Genomic DNA, 15342 nt, shown 5'->3' with positions numbered 1-15342 from the left:
GGTGACCCTGGCGCATTGCGATGCGTCGCAGATGGAGGAAAGGAGCGAGCCCGAGGGTCTTAAGAAAGTGCCAGCGCACTTTGTCGCACTCGCCTCCGGGATTGTGCGGGCGGGGAAAAAGAATGTCAGGCGGGGGAGACAGATGGTCTTGGGGGGGGCCCAGCGAGCGTGGATGGGCTGCAAGGTGAAATAGGGATCGCCCAAGCTATAAGGCCGAGACAATCCCGGGCCAAAAAAAAAAAGAAAAAGAAGATTTAAACGATGTAAAGACGTCAGGCTGGAGCCTCGATAATGACGAAACTGTATTGGTAACGAGCTGTGAGGCGCAAGCTTGAAGCCCTAGCACTATGTATAGTATCCGTGCAATGGAAATCAATTCGCCTAAACCTGACCGGATGTACATAGATTACCAGTGCAGAAAGCATCAACATCGCCCATGCCCTAAACCCAGCCACCCTCTTCCAAGTACCAGGTTCTTTCTTGTATGCCGGGAATAACGATTTTACAGCTGCTACACCGCCAGCAGAAACCCACTTAGCCGTATACAGCATCCTCCCCCAACCAGTTTCTGGCTGATCTGGGTATCTCAGACCATCCTCAGGGATGCCCAAGCACAGATCGAAGTGGCAATAGACCCCAGCCTCCATCGCGTCAATGATGCGCTGTTCTTTTGCACAGACTGGCCCACTGAGTCTTCCCCCCAATGGACGACCTCGCGCGACCCGGAGCTGCACTACGTGGCAGCGGCTCGCTAGGGTTGTGCAGCCGCCTCACTGGGTTGTTCGATTGGTCCCCAAGTTTCAATTCCCATAGATTGTTTAAGGTACCAGAGAGGGAAAGCACGGACGCTGCCAGCGTGGCAGGCGTGAACTTTTTCTCCGGTTTTATCGCTTTCCTGCTCCTTCAGGTTTAGCTCGGGTACCCGGCGCCAGGTCACTTGTACTCCGTGACGAGATTGGGTTTGTTGCTCGCCTGATAGGCGCTGGTTCTTCATTCTGGACTCGCCTCTCCAGAGAGAAACCAGGCGCAGATATAGCCGGCATTTCAGGGGAGACAGAGACGATTGCCAGCGCATAGCGCCCCAGGATCGACTGTGGGTTTGTCTCCGTCGGGGCGCAGGACTGTGTACTGGTACCCGTCGGGCGAGTACACCGCCAGAATGATGTCGGATCCAGCCCCTCTTTAGGCTAAGGAGTTCATACTTTTTTCGTAACGATACAACTCATTGATGCGCTGTTAAGGTAAGAAATTTCTTCACGAAGTTAGGCGTCATTTTTTCGCCTCTGGCCCGGCCTGCCAAGCACAAGGCCTGGACGGAGAGGTTTCTTGTATCTTGGGCATGCGAGCTTCTTGTTCTATTTTCGAAAACAGGCTTCTTTCCAGTGTCCAAGTGTGTAAAGATGGTACCGATGCAACAGATCTTGGTCATCAACAGAGTTTCGTCGACAGGTTGTTGTACAAGTACTGGCTAGTCAGTATACTCAAGTGGTCCAGCTCATAGACCCCGTTTTGCAATCAGAAAAAACCTGCTCTTCACATACTCGTGCCGGAATAAGGAACAGCGAGCATCCGCACATGTAATATGTCGTATCTCTGAAGGTATAGGATTGACCGCATATGCCTAGAGATCCCTAGCTATGAAGCCTTGCTCTTGATCTGTCAATGAATGGTTCCGTGGAAATAGGAAACGGATCCAATTCGAACAATAAGTGCACTCAAGACGCAATTGGCCATGCACTCCACATTATAAGCATGGTTACCGTCCCTAGGGGAGCTATTGCCGGTCTGCCCTTATAGCTTCTCTATGCATATCATTAATGGTATCGGCAACTCGAACTCTGCATCTGAATCACGTCACCGAGGAGATATTCCGTCATATCGGCCAATATTGCAAGGCGGCGTCTGGTACTGGTAGGTAGATAAGCAATCCCGACGCTGAGTCTTCGGCAACAGCTACTAGTATTCAGCGCATTTACAGCCAGCCAATCAATTCATCTGACTTGTGTCCGAAATCATTCGACTAGACCCAAGGAGGCTGGCAAAGACCAGCTTGACGATGCCATTCGCCAATCTCTAACCAATGAAGAGTTCCGATGCGGTGGCAAGGGAAATGAATCGGCACGGTATATAGAAGCCCTTGAGATAGGAACAGATTCCCGGTTGTGTATACCAGGTTCTTCAACTGTATTCGTAACATATGATCAATGTACCCGAAGATCCAGAGTCGATCCCGATTCTAAATGTAACAAGAAAAAAATAATAATAAACACCGCATGAATGCACAATGGATCTCCAACCCACCGAGATGCAGCCCGTCATCAAATGCAAGTCCTGAAAGTATACATGTCGTGAAGTACCTATTGTACAGCATCCAAATCATCACTCAAATCATCTACATCAAGGAATCCCGCGAACGCCCGCGACAAGAAGGCGCGCCAGGCCTTGTTAACCTTAGGCCGCTTGGCCACCGTGGGTTGGCTATGGGGTCTGGCAGATGCATCTCCCTCCTCGGCAATGCGAATCGCGAGCTCGTAGAAGCTTCGCACAGTCAGATCCTTCATCCGGTATGATTTGTCGTCGGTGCTATATTCAACCTCAAACATCACTCGAGGGTCGCTTTGTCCGCCCGCAGCAACCTCCGCGTTGATTCGGGTCAAGTTCGCGAAGTATTGGGTATAGCCAAGGAATGAGAGGGCCTGGTTGGAGTATGCTGGGCCGGGAGGGCTGGTTGGCGACGGCGCATCTGGCACCTTGAATTCTACTTCGAACCCAGGCGTATTCTGACTCGAGACTTCAGGGTGCTCAGCAGAAACATCCGTGTCCAGAACAGATGGCTGGTCGTCTGCAGCTGTAGTGCTCTCCAAACCTGTAGTATTGTATTCAATCACGCGGAGCGTCGGGAAATAATTTGGCACCACGCTGGGTGACACCAATGTTACACTGAATCGTTCTGCCAATGGCCCTCCGACCTTTTTGAGAAACTTGCGGCGTTTCTTCTCAAGCTTCTTTTTCTTGTTGTCTCCCTTATCTTTCTTGCCCTTCTTCTTCTTGTTGTTCTTCTTCGTCCTCACGGCCTCCGGCTCTGCTGCATCCATTGTACTGCCATCTAAGCCTTCAAAGGTACCGCCTGGTGGATATGGCAGTTCGGCCACGCTTCCCGCAGGGAATTAATGTAATCCGCTTTCGAGTTGATAGAAATCCTCTCACTCGTATTTTTCTGCGCCAGAAAGGCAAAGTCAACGTCATCACTGTCCTGTAGCATGAAATGATCGACGTTCATGTGTCCATAGAGGCCGCTCACCACCACATCGCGGTACCGATCCAACCACAGTGTGTACTTCTGCCAGCAGGTCTCGTCCCAGTTGGTCTTCTCCTCGGTGCGCGCCGGGGGCACATGACCCATCAAGATGGCCTTCATGTTCCGGCTACGCAGAATCTGCAGCTGCACCCGGAGCCATTCCATATGCTCGTATCCCGGCTGGGACTTTTCGACGCAGCCATCCACCGCGCTGTTGGAGTCGAAGAAGTACATTGTGTTCAAGCTAATAACAGCCAGCTTGCCCGGAATGACCTCCGAGGTGAACCACCCGCCTGCGAGAAAGCTGTGGCGCTGATCCTCGGGGATAAAGTCATGCCATACCTCCGCGAACCTCTTAGTCCATAGATTAGGACCTTTCCTGAAGATATTATGGGGCGCAATATCGTTGTTGCCGAAGGTCGGCACTACAGGCACCGAGATGTGAGGCACGCCGCGAACACGGTCAGAATTTTTCCGGGTGCCGAACAGATCAATCCATTTCTGCGCCATGTACTGGTTGAGATCGACGATTTCTTGCTCGGACCGGGGGATGAGCTCGTCGTTATCGTGGCGGGCGGAGTCGCCAGTCCAGATCACGAAGTCGAGATCATCCTTCAAATTTTCGGCCAACCAGCGGAACGTCTCGTTAACAAGTGTGTAGGGAGAGTCGCAGTCCGATCCTTCCTGTCCGAAGTATCCTGCGACGCCTTTGCCATGGTGGCACGAACCGTCCTCGATCGAAGCGCCGTATTTGTAGTATCGGTCGGGATGAAAGTCTAGAGCTTGTTAGAAGCCGAAACTGTTGCGCGACAAACTGCCACCCGGGGCTCTGAGCTCACCTGTTACGTGGAGGAATTTCCCGTGTAGTCGAGGCGCCGATGGCTCCGTCAAGGGAGCTTGAGGGGTTTGGAATATCGAATCGATTTGAGATTCCACAAGCGGAGCGGCCAAGGGGAGTTGCTCGACAGGCACCGCCGAGACCGCCGAGAGAAGCCCTAGCAGCAAGACGGTTGACTGCATCATTGTGCAGGCCGGTCTTCAGCTGAGCATGCAGTGGAGGGGATAAGAAGGTGTTTCTTTTTCTTTTTTTATCTTTTTTTTTTTCTTTTCGTCTCTTTACCCTTTTGAGCTGCAAGATCTTATCACCAACCGGGGCGCTCACGTCACTCGGCGGGCCCGGCAGAACCTACCAACAGCCAATCAGAGGCCAGATTGGCGTGTTAGGCACCGACAATCACTCGCCGGTTCGTCCGAACGCAAAAAGGAGAAGGGACGCACACAGAAAGGGGATTTGGGAGGAGGTAGATACGAGCCAGACGTGAGATGGTGAGATGACCCGCACGGAACTGAGAAGCAACTAAGAATGAAATAAGAAATAAAGACTGCAGATTTCCCCGGATCGACTGCCTGTACTGCAATTGCTATCCAATTGTTCTCGCACGTGCTGAGAACCCTTCGACGTCGGCCTTGGGTACTGAATCACTGCCACAATCATCGATACGTTCTAGATATGAAGCCTTGACGGAAATAAAAGCTCTAAGATTCTATTCTTCTATTCTACATTTTGACAGGCAGCACATAGATGTGTAACCTTCCATCCGGCCAGCTGCCGCCATCAAGTACCGCGAATACGCACGCGCAACTACCAAGGTCCTTGTATTCTCATGAGCGACCATCCATGGTAGTCGACCCCGAATGCCAAATCTAGAACCTCTGGCTCAATGCAAGCTTTCTTGGAACAACAAGTCCGGAAAAGGAGAAGAAGAGACGAAAGAACAAGAAATCGACCTTGAGGCTGCTCGGGACTACTATAATTTCACGGTATCCAGCCATGTTAATCTTGGTACTTGCCCGCCTGACCTCGGAATCCACATCCCACGATCTATTCATCAATTAACATTTCGTTCATATGACCCTGTCTTGTTTACTAGTAAACTGATAGCTAGACCAGCTGGAACTTTTCTAACATGCGGCCACATGACGAGACTTGTCACACATGTTGAATCCAAGACTCGACGTCAAGAAATCAAAGTAGTCTTGAGAATTCTCATCTGATGACTCGCAGGGAGCCCCCCAACTCCAAAATATATTAATATATCAGTGAGTGACTTGACCCCCTGACGCCCTCGAGCATATAGATATATTATGCCTGAAATAAACTTCGATCGCCACCAGCATGTGTTACCGCTATTACTAGCATCGCTCTCTACTGCGACATCACGTCAAAGACTAACGCGCACGGATATTGAAGTAGCATATCAAGAGAGCCCATCTTATAACCATCAAAATAAGACTTAGCCGTGGACTGACCATCCACCTCACTCAAAGGGCTATCGGCCCGTTCGACAGGGTGATGATGACCCGCGAGCTCAACAAGAGGCTGGGAGCAACCAGGAGCACGGGTTGAGAAGCGACCAGCGGAGTGCGGTGGTTTCTCTGAGTCTCCCGAAGGGTATGCAACGTCAAATGCAGATGCAATGGTTCCGTAAACGGAGTGGAGGCACAGAGAGTTGGCGGGGCCACATCTTTTTGGATACGACTGATGCTCAGAGTACACTTTCCCACCCCGGCTTAGAAGCCGTGAGACAAAAGTACAGGACTTGATTTGGTCCCGATGGCTCATCGGAGGAGTGTGGACTCAAGTTCCTGGCTAGTTGGTTGGTTTAGATTATTGAAACATAGTGATAATAGTGAGCAAACAGCTTCATTTCTCTAGAGAGCCAATGCAGGTCATCGTTGGATGGTGCAGCGCAGATGCTTATTCCATAAGGGTGCCCGAAGCGAGTTTCTCATGGTCTGAGATAATGTATCTCACATTGGGAGGAGAGCACTGACATTGAGCCCCCGTTATACTTCAGGACCAAAGTGCAAGTTACACAGATACTCTTCGTTTGCGCCAGTAAATTCTAGTCCACGTGCCTGACCCTGGAGAAACTCAATAGGACGCAACAATTATGGCTGGAATCCTTTCACCACGACAAAAGACTTCGAACTATATACGAGCCCCGTAGTATTGCCTCCTCTACAGCCCCTCGAAGCCAAGCGGGTGGTCCCTGGAGAGAACTGTCATATGGCAAGGGCCAGTGCATTAAACCTCTTTGACGTCTATGACAGCCCCGCCGCCCTTGGGATCCCATCCTCTCTTCTAAAACCATGGTTCTCCCTTCCAAATATCCAAAGTTTCTGTACGTATACTAGAAGAAGAGCTTGTTAACAATGGATCATCATAGCCCAACCAAACTCTGTCGTCAAGTACGAACAGGCCCGTTGGTACCGGTGGTCTTCCGGTCCGCCTACTGCCGGTAGAGACAGTAGAACTGATCCATCCAGCAATCTTCAGTCTTCTAATTCATCGCAGTCTTCAGTCTTCCAATTCATTCTAACCAACACGCTATTGAGCCGACCTGTGACGCGTGATTCCACCACCTCTCCCCCTCAGTGTGTCTGAATCGCTCCTTCTTCAACGAGACGTGTCCTGTCACCCAAATCTGATCGAACCCCGTAAACCAAGCCTTGGTCGACTTCCCCCAACCATCCGAAAGGACGACGTTTGTCCAGACACCCTTCTTTGCCATCCTTTACGACACTTTTCGCAATACCTCCTAGCCTAGCATTTCCTAGGGAGATGTATGTTGAGCCTCCAGAGATTGAGTAAGGTTGACCAAAGCTGATAGTTGGCCTCCACCAAACCCACAGTTTCTGATCGCACGATTCATCCTCCTCATGTCTCGCAATATGCCTGCTCTGACGATCGATAGCCTCGAGGCTCCAGGCCTTCAAGCCCGCCACAAGGGAGGCAACTTTGCTAGTCGCAACCCCGGTGTCATCTTGGTGTTTTGCATTGTGTTCATTGTATTCCTGGGACTGTTATCCCTCTTCCTGTACCGGCAATGGCTTAAGAGAATGGCACAGAAGCAGAATTTCGAGACGACAGAGGCTTAGTCCTGCATTGCTGTTAACTGGATTACATGGCCACGGGAGAGGTATGCTGTTCTGCTGCTAGGGAATATTTCGTGACGCTTAACAGTTTCAGATATTCAATATCATCAAAGGCCATACTATTTTCTGTCAGGGTCAAATGATAGCTTTATTATGGTTGAAGTCTCTGAGTGTGGTTGGGCATGGGTCACCCAGAGATTCTTCATAGACAGGGCATGGAATAAATGCAGCGATAGAAGCCGTAAGGTATTTTGGGTTAGAGAATCCGCAGAATTTCATATTGAAGAGATCAAATTCCGCAAGTGGATCCAGGTACCAGATACGAGTCAAAGGCGTCCTGCCTATGTTCTTTCGACGTAGTCAATCAACAAGTTGGATAAGCCCATTTCACGGGCCCAATTGCGTTTATACTTATCTGGCATTTCCTTTCAGACTCTTCAGTCCTTCCGGTGAATTTCCCCCGGTGACTTACGACCTTGGACGGCCTGAACCTAATTATCCTTGCGGAAAACAATTCCGGAGCGGCTTATCCATTGGAGCCGGAGCCGTACCTCCCGCCAAATTCGTCGTGGACTGTAAGCTTCGTTCTTTACTCTTCTCCAGAACCTCAAATGAAAACCTGAGATGGAAATGATTGTCGAAACAAATTGAACTAATACCATGATTCGAAGCAGCTCCGTTTGCCCGTCTAGACATGGGTACAGCCGCCGCTCGACGCATCATCTTTCGACGCTTGACGCTCCTTGAATCTCATCCCCTGCCGCCGAGCTCCCCGGAGAATGCAACAATTCCCGAGTGCTCTCATTCTCTGCAACCTCAGTCACATACAGGTCATCAAATTTAGCCAAGAACGCATCCAGCTCGATCTCATCCCTCTCAGCTCGCTTCATCGTGAGCCCATAGTTCGGATACTGGCTGTTGAAGACTTTGCGGTCTTCAGCAGACCAAAATCGGGTCTCAAAGTCGATGAAGAGGGCGTCGGTTTCAGGAGGCAGCGTTACTTCCATCTGTTTCGCCGTTACTTGGACCAATCGTAGCGTTCCCTTGCCAAGCGCCCAGAGATTGGCGTTGGATTTAGCGGCCACGCACAAGCTGACAAAGGCGTCACTGTTCTCCTTCTCGTCCAGCTCCGAGAGCAAGGTGAACATGGCGACTGTTACCCAGTGAACATTGACCGGAGGTACGTTATTCGATCCCCATAAATCGCGATTCAAATCGGCGAGTCGCCCGCTCTCTCGGGCTGCCTCCAAGCAGATCTGTTGAGCACGTTGGCGCGCTCGTGTTTTCCAGTCAGGCTCGCTTTCATCTTCAATCTCACTCTCAACCTCACTCCGGTCGTCGCTGTCTTCCTTTGCCGGGAGGTTCCGCATTAGACCGAATAATGTTTGGATGATCGTTTGATACATGAGGCTATTCAGAAGGGTCAGCTACTAATTCGGAGTTTCAGACTAGGGCCGATCACGAACTGGAAACTCAAAACATGCGGCGTAGCGCTCTCTGTCTCCAGACAACTCGGAAGCCCCTCATACCAGCCGCGTAGGCGTTTGTACGCATTCTCTATCATCCCAACCAAGTCGGTCGTCAGCGTCTGCCTCTTTCCGTCGAGTACGCTCCAGCTGAGATCATGCGTGATGAGGCTCAGATCACAAAACGCATCGAAAAGACATTGAGTGTGTGATTCCGTATTCTCCGCCTTGATGGGATAATTTGACCATTTGTCGCGGTGAGGGTCGCGTTGTGAGAGATATCGCGGCATATGTGGAACTTTGACCGGTGATCCCTTTTGAAAGGCCACAGCGGTCATCCTGCAGTTTAAACATGATTAGCATCCAGGCATGTTCACTGTCAAGGGTATCCCAAGGTTATAGATCTCACGAGGCAAGATTGAACAGCCCCCATATCATACTTTCAACGGCCCTTGCATCCCGACGGGTTTCCTCATCGGCATTTCGTCCCGGCAGTTTATGCTTTTGTGCTAGCTCGTCGACGCCATTTGCCATCTGATGAAGATAGACCCATCCATTCCTATCCTTGCCGACCATGCACGTCCTGGTATGATCTGAATAAGCTAAGAAACTGAAAACGAAGGACGGCGTACTTACACGACGTAAAGGACGCCAAGGCCTTGAAGGAAAGCCACGCTCACCTTACCCGTTGCTTCGTCTAGCAAACGTTTCGCTTCTTTATAGAAGTGTAGACCTCGAGACCAAAGATGTGATGACACTGCATACGCCTCGGGATATTCCGAGTATGCCTAATGTCCAATGTCGAATCAGTATACACTCTCGCGTCAGCCCGCTTCGACAACAGATCACTTACACAGGCGTCTGCTAAGATGGCGTTCACCAAGAACGGTGAACAAAATCGAGACTCGAGGTTCCCCGACTGCATATCACGAATGAAAAGGTCGCGGTCGAGAAAATTGCAGAATGGATGAACCCACGTGAACCACAATGAAATGAGATGGGAAACAAACCCATCGTCACTAGTGACACTTGTCCACGGAGCTGCAGGCACGTTGAACAATACTATATCCGAGAGATGCCTCGGATCGGGTCTAGCCAGCATGGTCCTTTTATGCGATTCATGCCACCGCTCAACACCACTGCAGGCATCTACCAGCTCTGGCGTTTTTTCTAATTTCGGTTGTCTCATAATGTCATCCATGAACGCTTTAATCTCGTCTAATGAGGCATGGCTGCGGATCAAATTCAGAATCTGCGCTGCGGATCTCTTGTCGGCTTCTTGAAGCACAGACACCAGTCGATCTAGCAATTTCCCTTTTTCTTGAAGAGTGTCGACTTTTCTTTTCAGGCCCTGTTTTCGACGTTGATCGCCCTCCTCATCAATGACGCAGGTGGTCCCCTTTTTAACACAATGGTTACAAGGTATCCCGCCAGAGCACTGTGAACTTGATCGCATAAGTAATAATCTGAGGTTTTTCAGGCGGGAAACCTAAGCTGACCTTCAGTTTGCGCTGCTTGCAGCCCACACATGCTACTCGAGCGTTTTTCCTTCTGTTATTGAGATCAGCTGGTGGTGTACTGGGTCCGCCTTCAATCGACGGCAATAAAGGCCTTGATGGCTGTGGATCACCCATGATATCAGCCCGTTTTCGACTGTATTCGACAGCAGAAAATTATGGCTTCATGACCGGCCAACCTGACAGGGGGCCTTCGGCTCTCAGCAACAGGGTGGTTTCGTTGCTACTGGTTGGGAAGCTAAGCCAGTATCGAACTCGAACGCACCGAGTTTTCAGCGGCCAAACTGGCGCTTCTTCCACTAATTTAACCTCTCATACACCTGGAACATGGCAAGACGAAGTGTAATTGGGAGGTAAGTCGCACTGCGGGACTAACGCGCTTTCGGATTTTAAGAGGGTCTCGGGAATGGGGCCCTTCAGAGCACTATTCCGATATTTGCGACCGGTGATTGGCTCGGATTGGAATGCCGAGCATTAGCCTCCCTTTTGCCCTTGATTCTTGACTCTAGAAGCTTTTCGTCTCTTTGACGCGGGACATGAACGGCAAGGGACCCGAGGATCAGAAGCCTCTTGGGGTCGCAAAAGTTGGCGAACTGACCTCGGCGGAGCACATCTCATACGGAAGAAGCGGCTATCGAAGCAATTTGTCCTTCTCCCCCCCGGCCTCACGATTTGATTTGACCTCTCGGATGTTTTCATCCCCTCGTCATCCAGGCTGTTTGTCTCCACTCATGATCTCAGGCACCACAAATTCCTCTGTTGCTGGGAGGTTCTATTCCGGGATTCACAGCTCGAGTCTTGGGCTCCAGAATTTCCCTTTTTGGGGTCTGGATATTGACTTGTTCCGCATATATCCCTCCTTTGCTTTTCCTTTTCCTTTTCCTTTTTTTTTGTTTTTTGTTTTTTGTTTTTTTGTTGGCTTTGGAGTATGATCACCGCCGGCCAAAGTGACAGCCACAGTCAAATCTCGATCGCTGCTTGGATCGCCACACATATTCCATTCATTCTAATAATGGAATTTTGCTGCACTGGAAATGGCGGTCATATTTGCCCAAGGGCTCAGATGAGGATAGTGCCTCGTACTGTTTGCTATTCCGCTTTGAGACGCAATGGCGGATTTCTTCCCCGAGCGAAATGAATGGCTACCGGCGTTGCGGGTATTCCACTCAATCTCCAGATCCCACCGATTGGTCCACCAGACGTTCTGTGATTGGGCAAATGTCTCAGTCACTTTCGGCTAGACTGCGGGATATCGCCCGGTAGCTTGCTTATGCCTCGAACTGCCCTGAACTGCCCTGAACACAGCGGCCACTTCCGGTCTGGACACCTCCATTGAGCGATTGGCATTTCTCAGCCATGCTGATTGATACGCCTCTTCGGTGTCTTAAAAATTGGGCTCGGACAGTGTTGTGACATATTAACTGCGTTGCTACCCAAATCGCATTGTTGCGCATTTACCCCGGGGCACTTCCCGTATTACTTACGGGGCCGGACAGTCCACTTCAAATGACTTGAACCCGTGAGAGCCTGGCAATATGAGCTTTACCATTTGATTATTAAATAATGACGACGGACTTGCGTTATGAGTTTCCCACGATATCAATTACCCTATCATTGTCCGTAGCATGTGCCACTACAGATTACCCGCCGGCGCCTTTTCAGCCGTGATCCGCTCCTGCTGCGAGGAATGCAATGATCCCGACTCTCCCTCACCCTCGAGGGTCGGCCTTTCCTCATCACGCCTCCAGAAATCCTTCTGTCCACTCGCAGCTCGCTTGACCCAAGGCGGAAAGAACCCACCAGGCACCTTCCACGACCAAGGATCCGACTCCTCCCTGTTCGGAGGAACAATTCGGCCCCCACTGATCTTCTCCAGACTCCACGCAATTCCGTTGAGCGTGATATAGCTGAGGATCCCGGCAATCAACCCGTACGCGATGCTGTACGTGAACGGCATGATGGCAATCGTCAGGAACGCGGGAATCGCGTCTCCGTAATACCGCCAGTTGATATCCGCCGCAGCCTTGGCCATGAGCGCGCCGACAATCACGAGCGTGCACCCGGTGGCCCAGGGTGGAATGGATGCGAAGATCGGGGCGAAGAATACGGATATGAAGAACGCGATGCCGGTCATGCATGAGGTCAGGCCTGTCTTGCCGCCCTCTGAGATTCCAGCACCGGACTCCACGAATGCGGTCACGGGAGGACTGCCGAAGAGTGACCCGATGGAGATGGAGAGAGCGTCCACCATCTATGTAGTCTATTAGTCCTGGCCTGGTATTTCGGCCTGGTATTTCGGGTCCCTGTGGTGGGATCTACTTACATAGGCAATCGCACTGCCCTCAAAATCTTGCGTCTTCTCGTCGATAGCACCGGCGAACCGAGCCATGGAGTACATTGTGCCGGTTGTGTCCAGGATGTCGACATACAGGAAAGTGATGAAGGCAAGGCCGAACTGGCCGCCGTGACCGGAGATGTCCCATTGCTGGGCAGTGAGCGTATGCTTGATGGGGTGGAAAGTCACGACCTTTTTGAAGAAATCGAACATGCTCGTTCCCAGCTCTGTGTATGGGAAATACGTCACAGGGGTGGTTCGGGGCCACGAGATGATAGACACCAGCAGGATCCCGATGATAACGGCGCCCTTGATACGGTACATCATCAGGAGTGCAGTCAGGACACCTCCACAGAAGATTCCGACCCACATTGTCGCACTCCGCATCTTCTCGCTGCTAAGACATTGCCCGGTCTCTGAGCTGATATACTGCGGCGCACATCCCGCAAGCTCAATAGGCGTGTCAGTTCCGCCCTGCACCAACCCGATCCCAGCACTGTATGTTAACCCGATAAGGGCGAGATACAGTCCGATGCCGACTCCAGTGGCGAGCTTGATCGAAGCGGGGAGTGCACGCGCGAGCCATTGGCGCATACCGATCAAGGTCAGGCCGAAGAAAACCCAGCCTTCGACGAATACAGCCGTTAGCGCGATAGAGTATGGGATCATGCCCGAGCCGTGCACGCCGACCACCGTATACGCAAAGTAGGCATTCAGACCCATGCCAGGCGCGAGGGCGATGGGCAAATTGGCGAACAGGCCCATGCAGAAGGTGGACAAGGCTGCGATGGCTGCAGTTGCTGTGACAAGGTCACGCTTGACTTCCTCGACACACAGCAGGTATTCGGAATTGGAAGCGCAAAAGTCTTTCATGCTCTCTTCAGGGCAGACGCAGGTTCCACCGGTCTCGGAGGTGATATTACTGTTGACGGAGATAATGTAGGCCATGGCGAAGAAGGTGGCAAGGCCCGCGCGCAACTCTGTGAAAAAGAAAGCGCCTTTCCGCTCCCGTGGCTGGTGCTCTGTTAGTGATGTGTATATAATCCTCCGGGGTAGGATGAACTTACATGGCCAGAATTCTCAAGGTGAAACCACCGTCCCACGGGGCTACGAGCAACCCGCAGGTTAGTGTCGTGGATCCAGGCGCTGAAGCCCATGGCGATGTATATCGCGGGAAGGGTCGCGGCAAGCTTGAAGGCGCTGGACCAAAGCTGCTGGGACCGCACGAGCAAGACAGATGAGAGGAAAAGGCCGGAGTCTTTTAAAGGATGGGTATCCGACCTTTCCGCCAACCAAACCCTCACGATAAGAAGTCACCAGTAAGAAAAAAAAAAATTCGCCTGAGCGTGCCCTCTCCGCCGTCTGGGTGTCCTTGGCAGGCTTGGCGGGTCTGATTGTGCTCTTGTCGGGCGGGCGATTGGCTGCTGGACTCGGCCGTCTTGCTCTTCCATGGCTCGTCCTCGGCAACCTCCGTGGGGCCAAAGTCGCGTGAGAAATTTCACACGAGATTTTATTGCTCTTACTGGTTTCATCAGGCGGTCCAGTTCCCTGCCATACGAAGATTTGGTACAGGTGGTCCGGGGTAGCCAGCCACATTTACTAGCTCCAAGGCTTTGAGGATAAGATACAGGGTCCCTTGAGGGCTTATCTACTGTTTTCACGTAACACCGTTATCACGCCCATGGAACTCATTAGCAATTCCGCTGAAAAGTAACCGTGAGTTCGAATATCTGGCGTTCCCGCCTACAAATAGTCGCGCACATCAGGTCACCGGGGGCGTTGAGTTCATAGTGCCAGTTCCTTAGAACTTGCATCATGTTGTTACTACTTGGAACTTTCCACATAGTAGCAATAGTATAAGAAACTTCAATGACGACCGGTTACTTGAGTTGGACAGGAAGTCTGGAAACCCTTTCTGAGGCATATCAGTACCGTCTTCCTTTGAATTTTACTCGAGGTCTCAGAATTTGAGATCCTGAAAAGTTTTTTGTGGTCTACTAGTAGGTCTGCGTTGCTAGTATTGGAGGTAGTTCCAATAAGATATCTCAAGGTTTATTCGCGTTTTCACTCGTTGCCCTCTGTATACCTCCAGCACCCAAGATACCTTTTGGGTTCAGCGCCCCAGTCAAATATTGGTCAGATTGGGGACCACTACGGCTGTGTTTCCTCGGTATAATATGACCTAAATATGAGTAGAGGAGCAGGGAGCCTTCTCTTGCACCATTGTTCCTCGTTGCTCGAGCAATGAATGGTCCTTGATACAAGAACCAAGAAAATCGTCCTTTTGAGGAACACAACAGTTGAGCAAATCGAAGCGGAGACGCCAGAAGTTGCTTTAGATCCAAGCCAGGAACTGAAAGGAGCCGTACTGGACAAGAGAATAAATCCTTGACCCCAACAGAGTGTTCTTATTCCTGGAGAAACTCAATTGATGCCGAGTACCAAGCCCAGAAGGAAGGTATCCTCGCAGTATATCTTTTCGGTGTTCACGATACTCTATTGTTTCTAGATGTTTCATGTCCCGTTCAGACAAGGCTGTGCTACCTTGCTAGGGTGATAGTGACCCAGAAATGCATTGTGGACCGAGCTCCTCGCTAGTGTCTTGATTCTTACCCTTCTTATTTATTGCATTCAAGATCATTATTCTAGAATTTGTTCATGCCAATGCTATAGATTATGTGGTTATTGGAACCTATTATGCCTAGGCAGGGACAGTTTTGCAGGTCAGGTAGCCTTGGTAGCCATTCCTTCGTGACCGAGATCAACTTGAATCTGCCTCTGAAGTAT

The 15342-nt window shown here is 50.9% G+C and overlaps 4 protein-coding genes across 4 annotated transcripts; 1 reads left to right on the top strand and 3 right to left on the bottom strand.

The window, feature by feature from the left end:
- Nucleotides 1–2357: 2357 nt before the first annotated feature.
- On the bottom strand, nucleotides 2358–4321 carry N7468_002131 (endopolyphosphatase; the record flags this gene model as incomplete). Its single annotated transcript, XM_058471428.1, has 3 exons — nucleotides 2358–3127; nucleotides 3208–4074; nucleotides 4138–4321. 3 exons carry the CDS (start codon nucleotides 4319–4321, stop codon nucleotides 2358–2360), a joined length of 1821 nt encoding a protein of 606 aa, XP_058334569.1.
- Nucleotides 4322–7021: 2700 nt separating this feature from the next.
- Nucleotides 7022–7240, top strand: N7468_002130 (uncharacterized protein; the record flags this gene model as incomplete). The annotated part of the gene is made up of 1 exon (XM_058471427.1): nucleotides 7022–7240. One exon carries the CDS (start codon nucleotides 7022–7024, stop codon nucleotides 7238–7240), a length of 219 nt encoding a protein of 72 aa, XP_058334568.1.
- Nucleotides 7241–7956: 716 nt separating this feature from the next.
- Nucleotides 7957–10159, bottom strand: N7468_002129 (fungal specific transcription factor domain-containing protein; the record flags this gene model as incomplete). Its single annotated transcript, XM_058471426.1, has 5 exons — nucleotides 7957–8647; nucleotides 8704–9042; nucleotides 9113–9286; nucleotides 9340–9491; nucleotides 9557–10159. 5 exons carry the CDS (start codon nucleotides 10157–10159, stop codon nucleotides 7957–7959), a joined length of 1959 nt encoding a protein of 652 aa, XP_058334567.1.
- A 1694-nt stretch (nucleotides 10160–11853) lies between these two features.
- N7468_002128 (NCS2 family permease) lies at nucleotides 11854–13712 on the bottom strand (the record flags this gene model as incomplete). The annotated part of the gene is made up of 3 exons (XM_058471425.1): nucleotides 11854–12471; nucleotides 12544–13569; nucleotides 13623–13712. 3 exons carry the CDS (start codon nucleotides 13710–13712, stop codon nucleotides 11854–11856), a joined length of 1734 nt encoding a protein of 577 aa, XP_058334566.1.
- Between the last annotated feature and the right edge of the window lie 1630 nt (nucleotides 13713–15342).

This window comes from Penicillium chermesinum (genome assembly GCF_028974085.1).
Source record: "Penicillium chermesinum strain IBT 19713 chromosome Unknown utg000002l:1.0-5270490.0:1.0-5274688.0, whole genome shotgun sequence".
NCBI lineage: Eukaryota > Fungi > Ascomycota > Eurotiomycetes > Eurotiales > Aspergillaceae > Penicillium > Penicillium chermesinum.
This window is presented reverse-complemented; position numbering and strand designations above follow the sequence as displayed.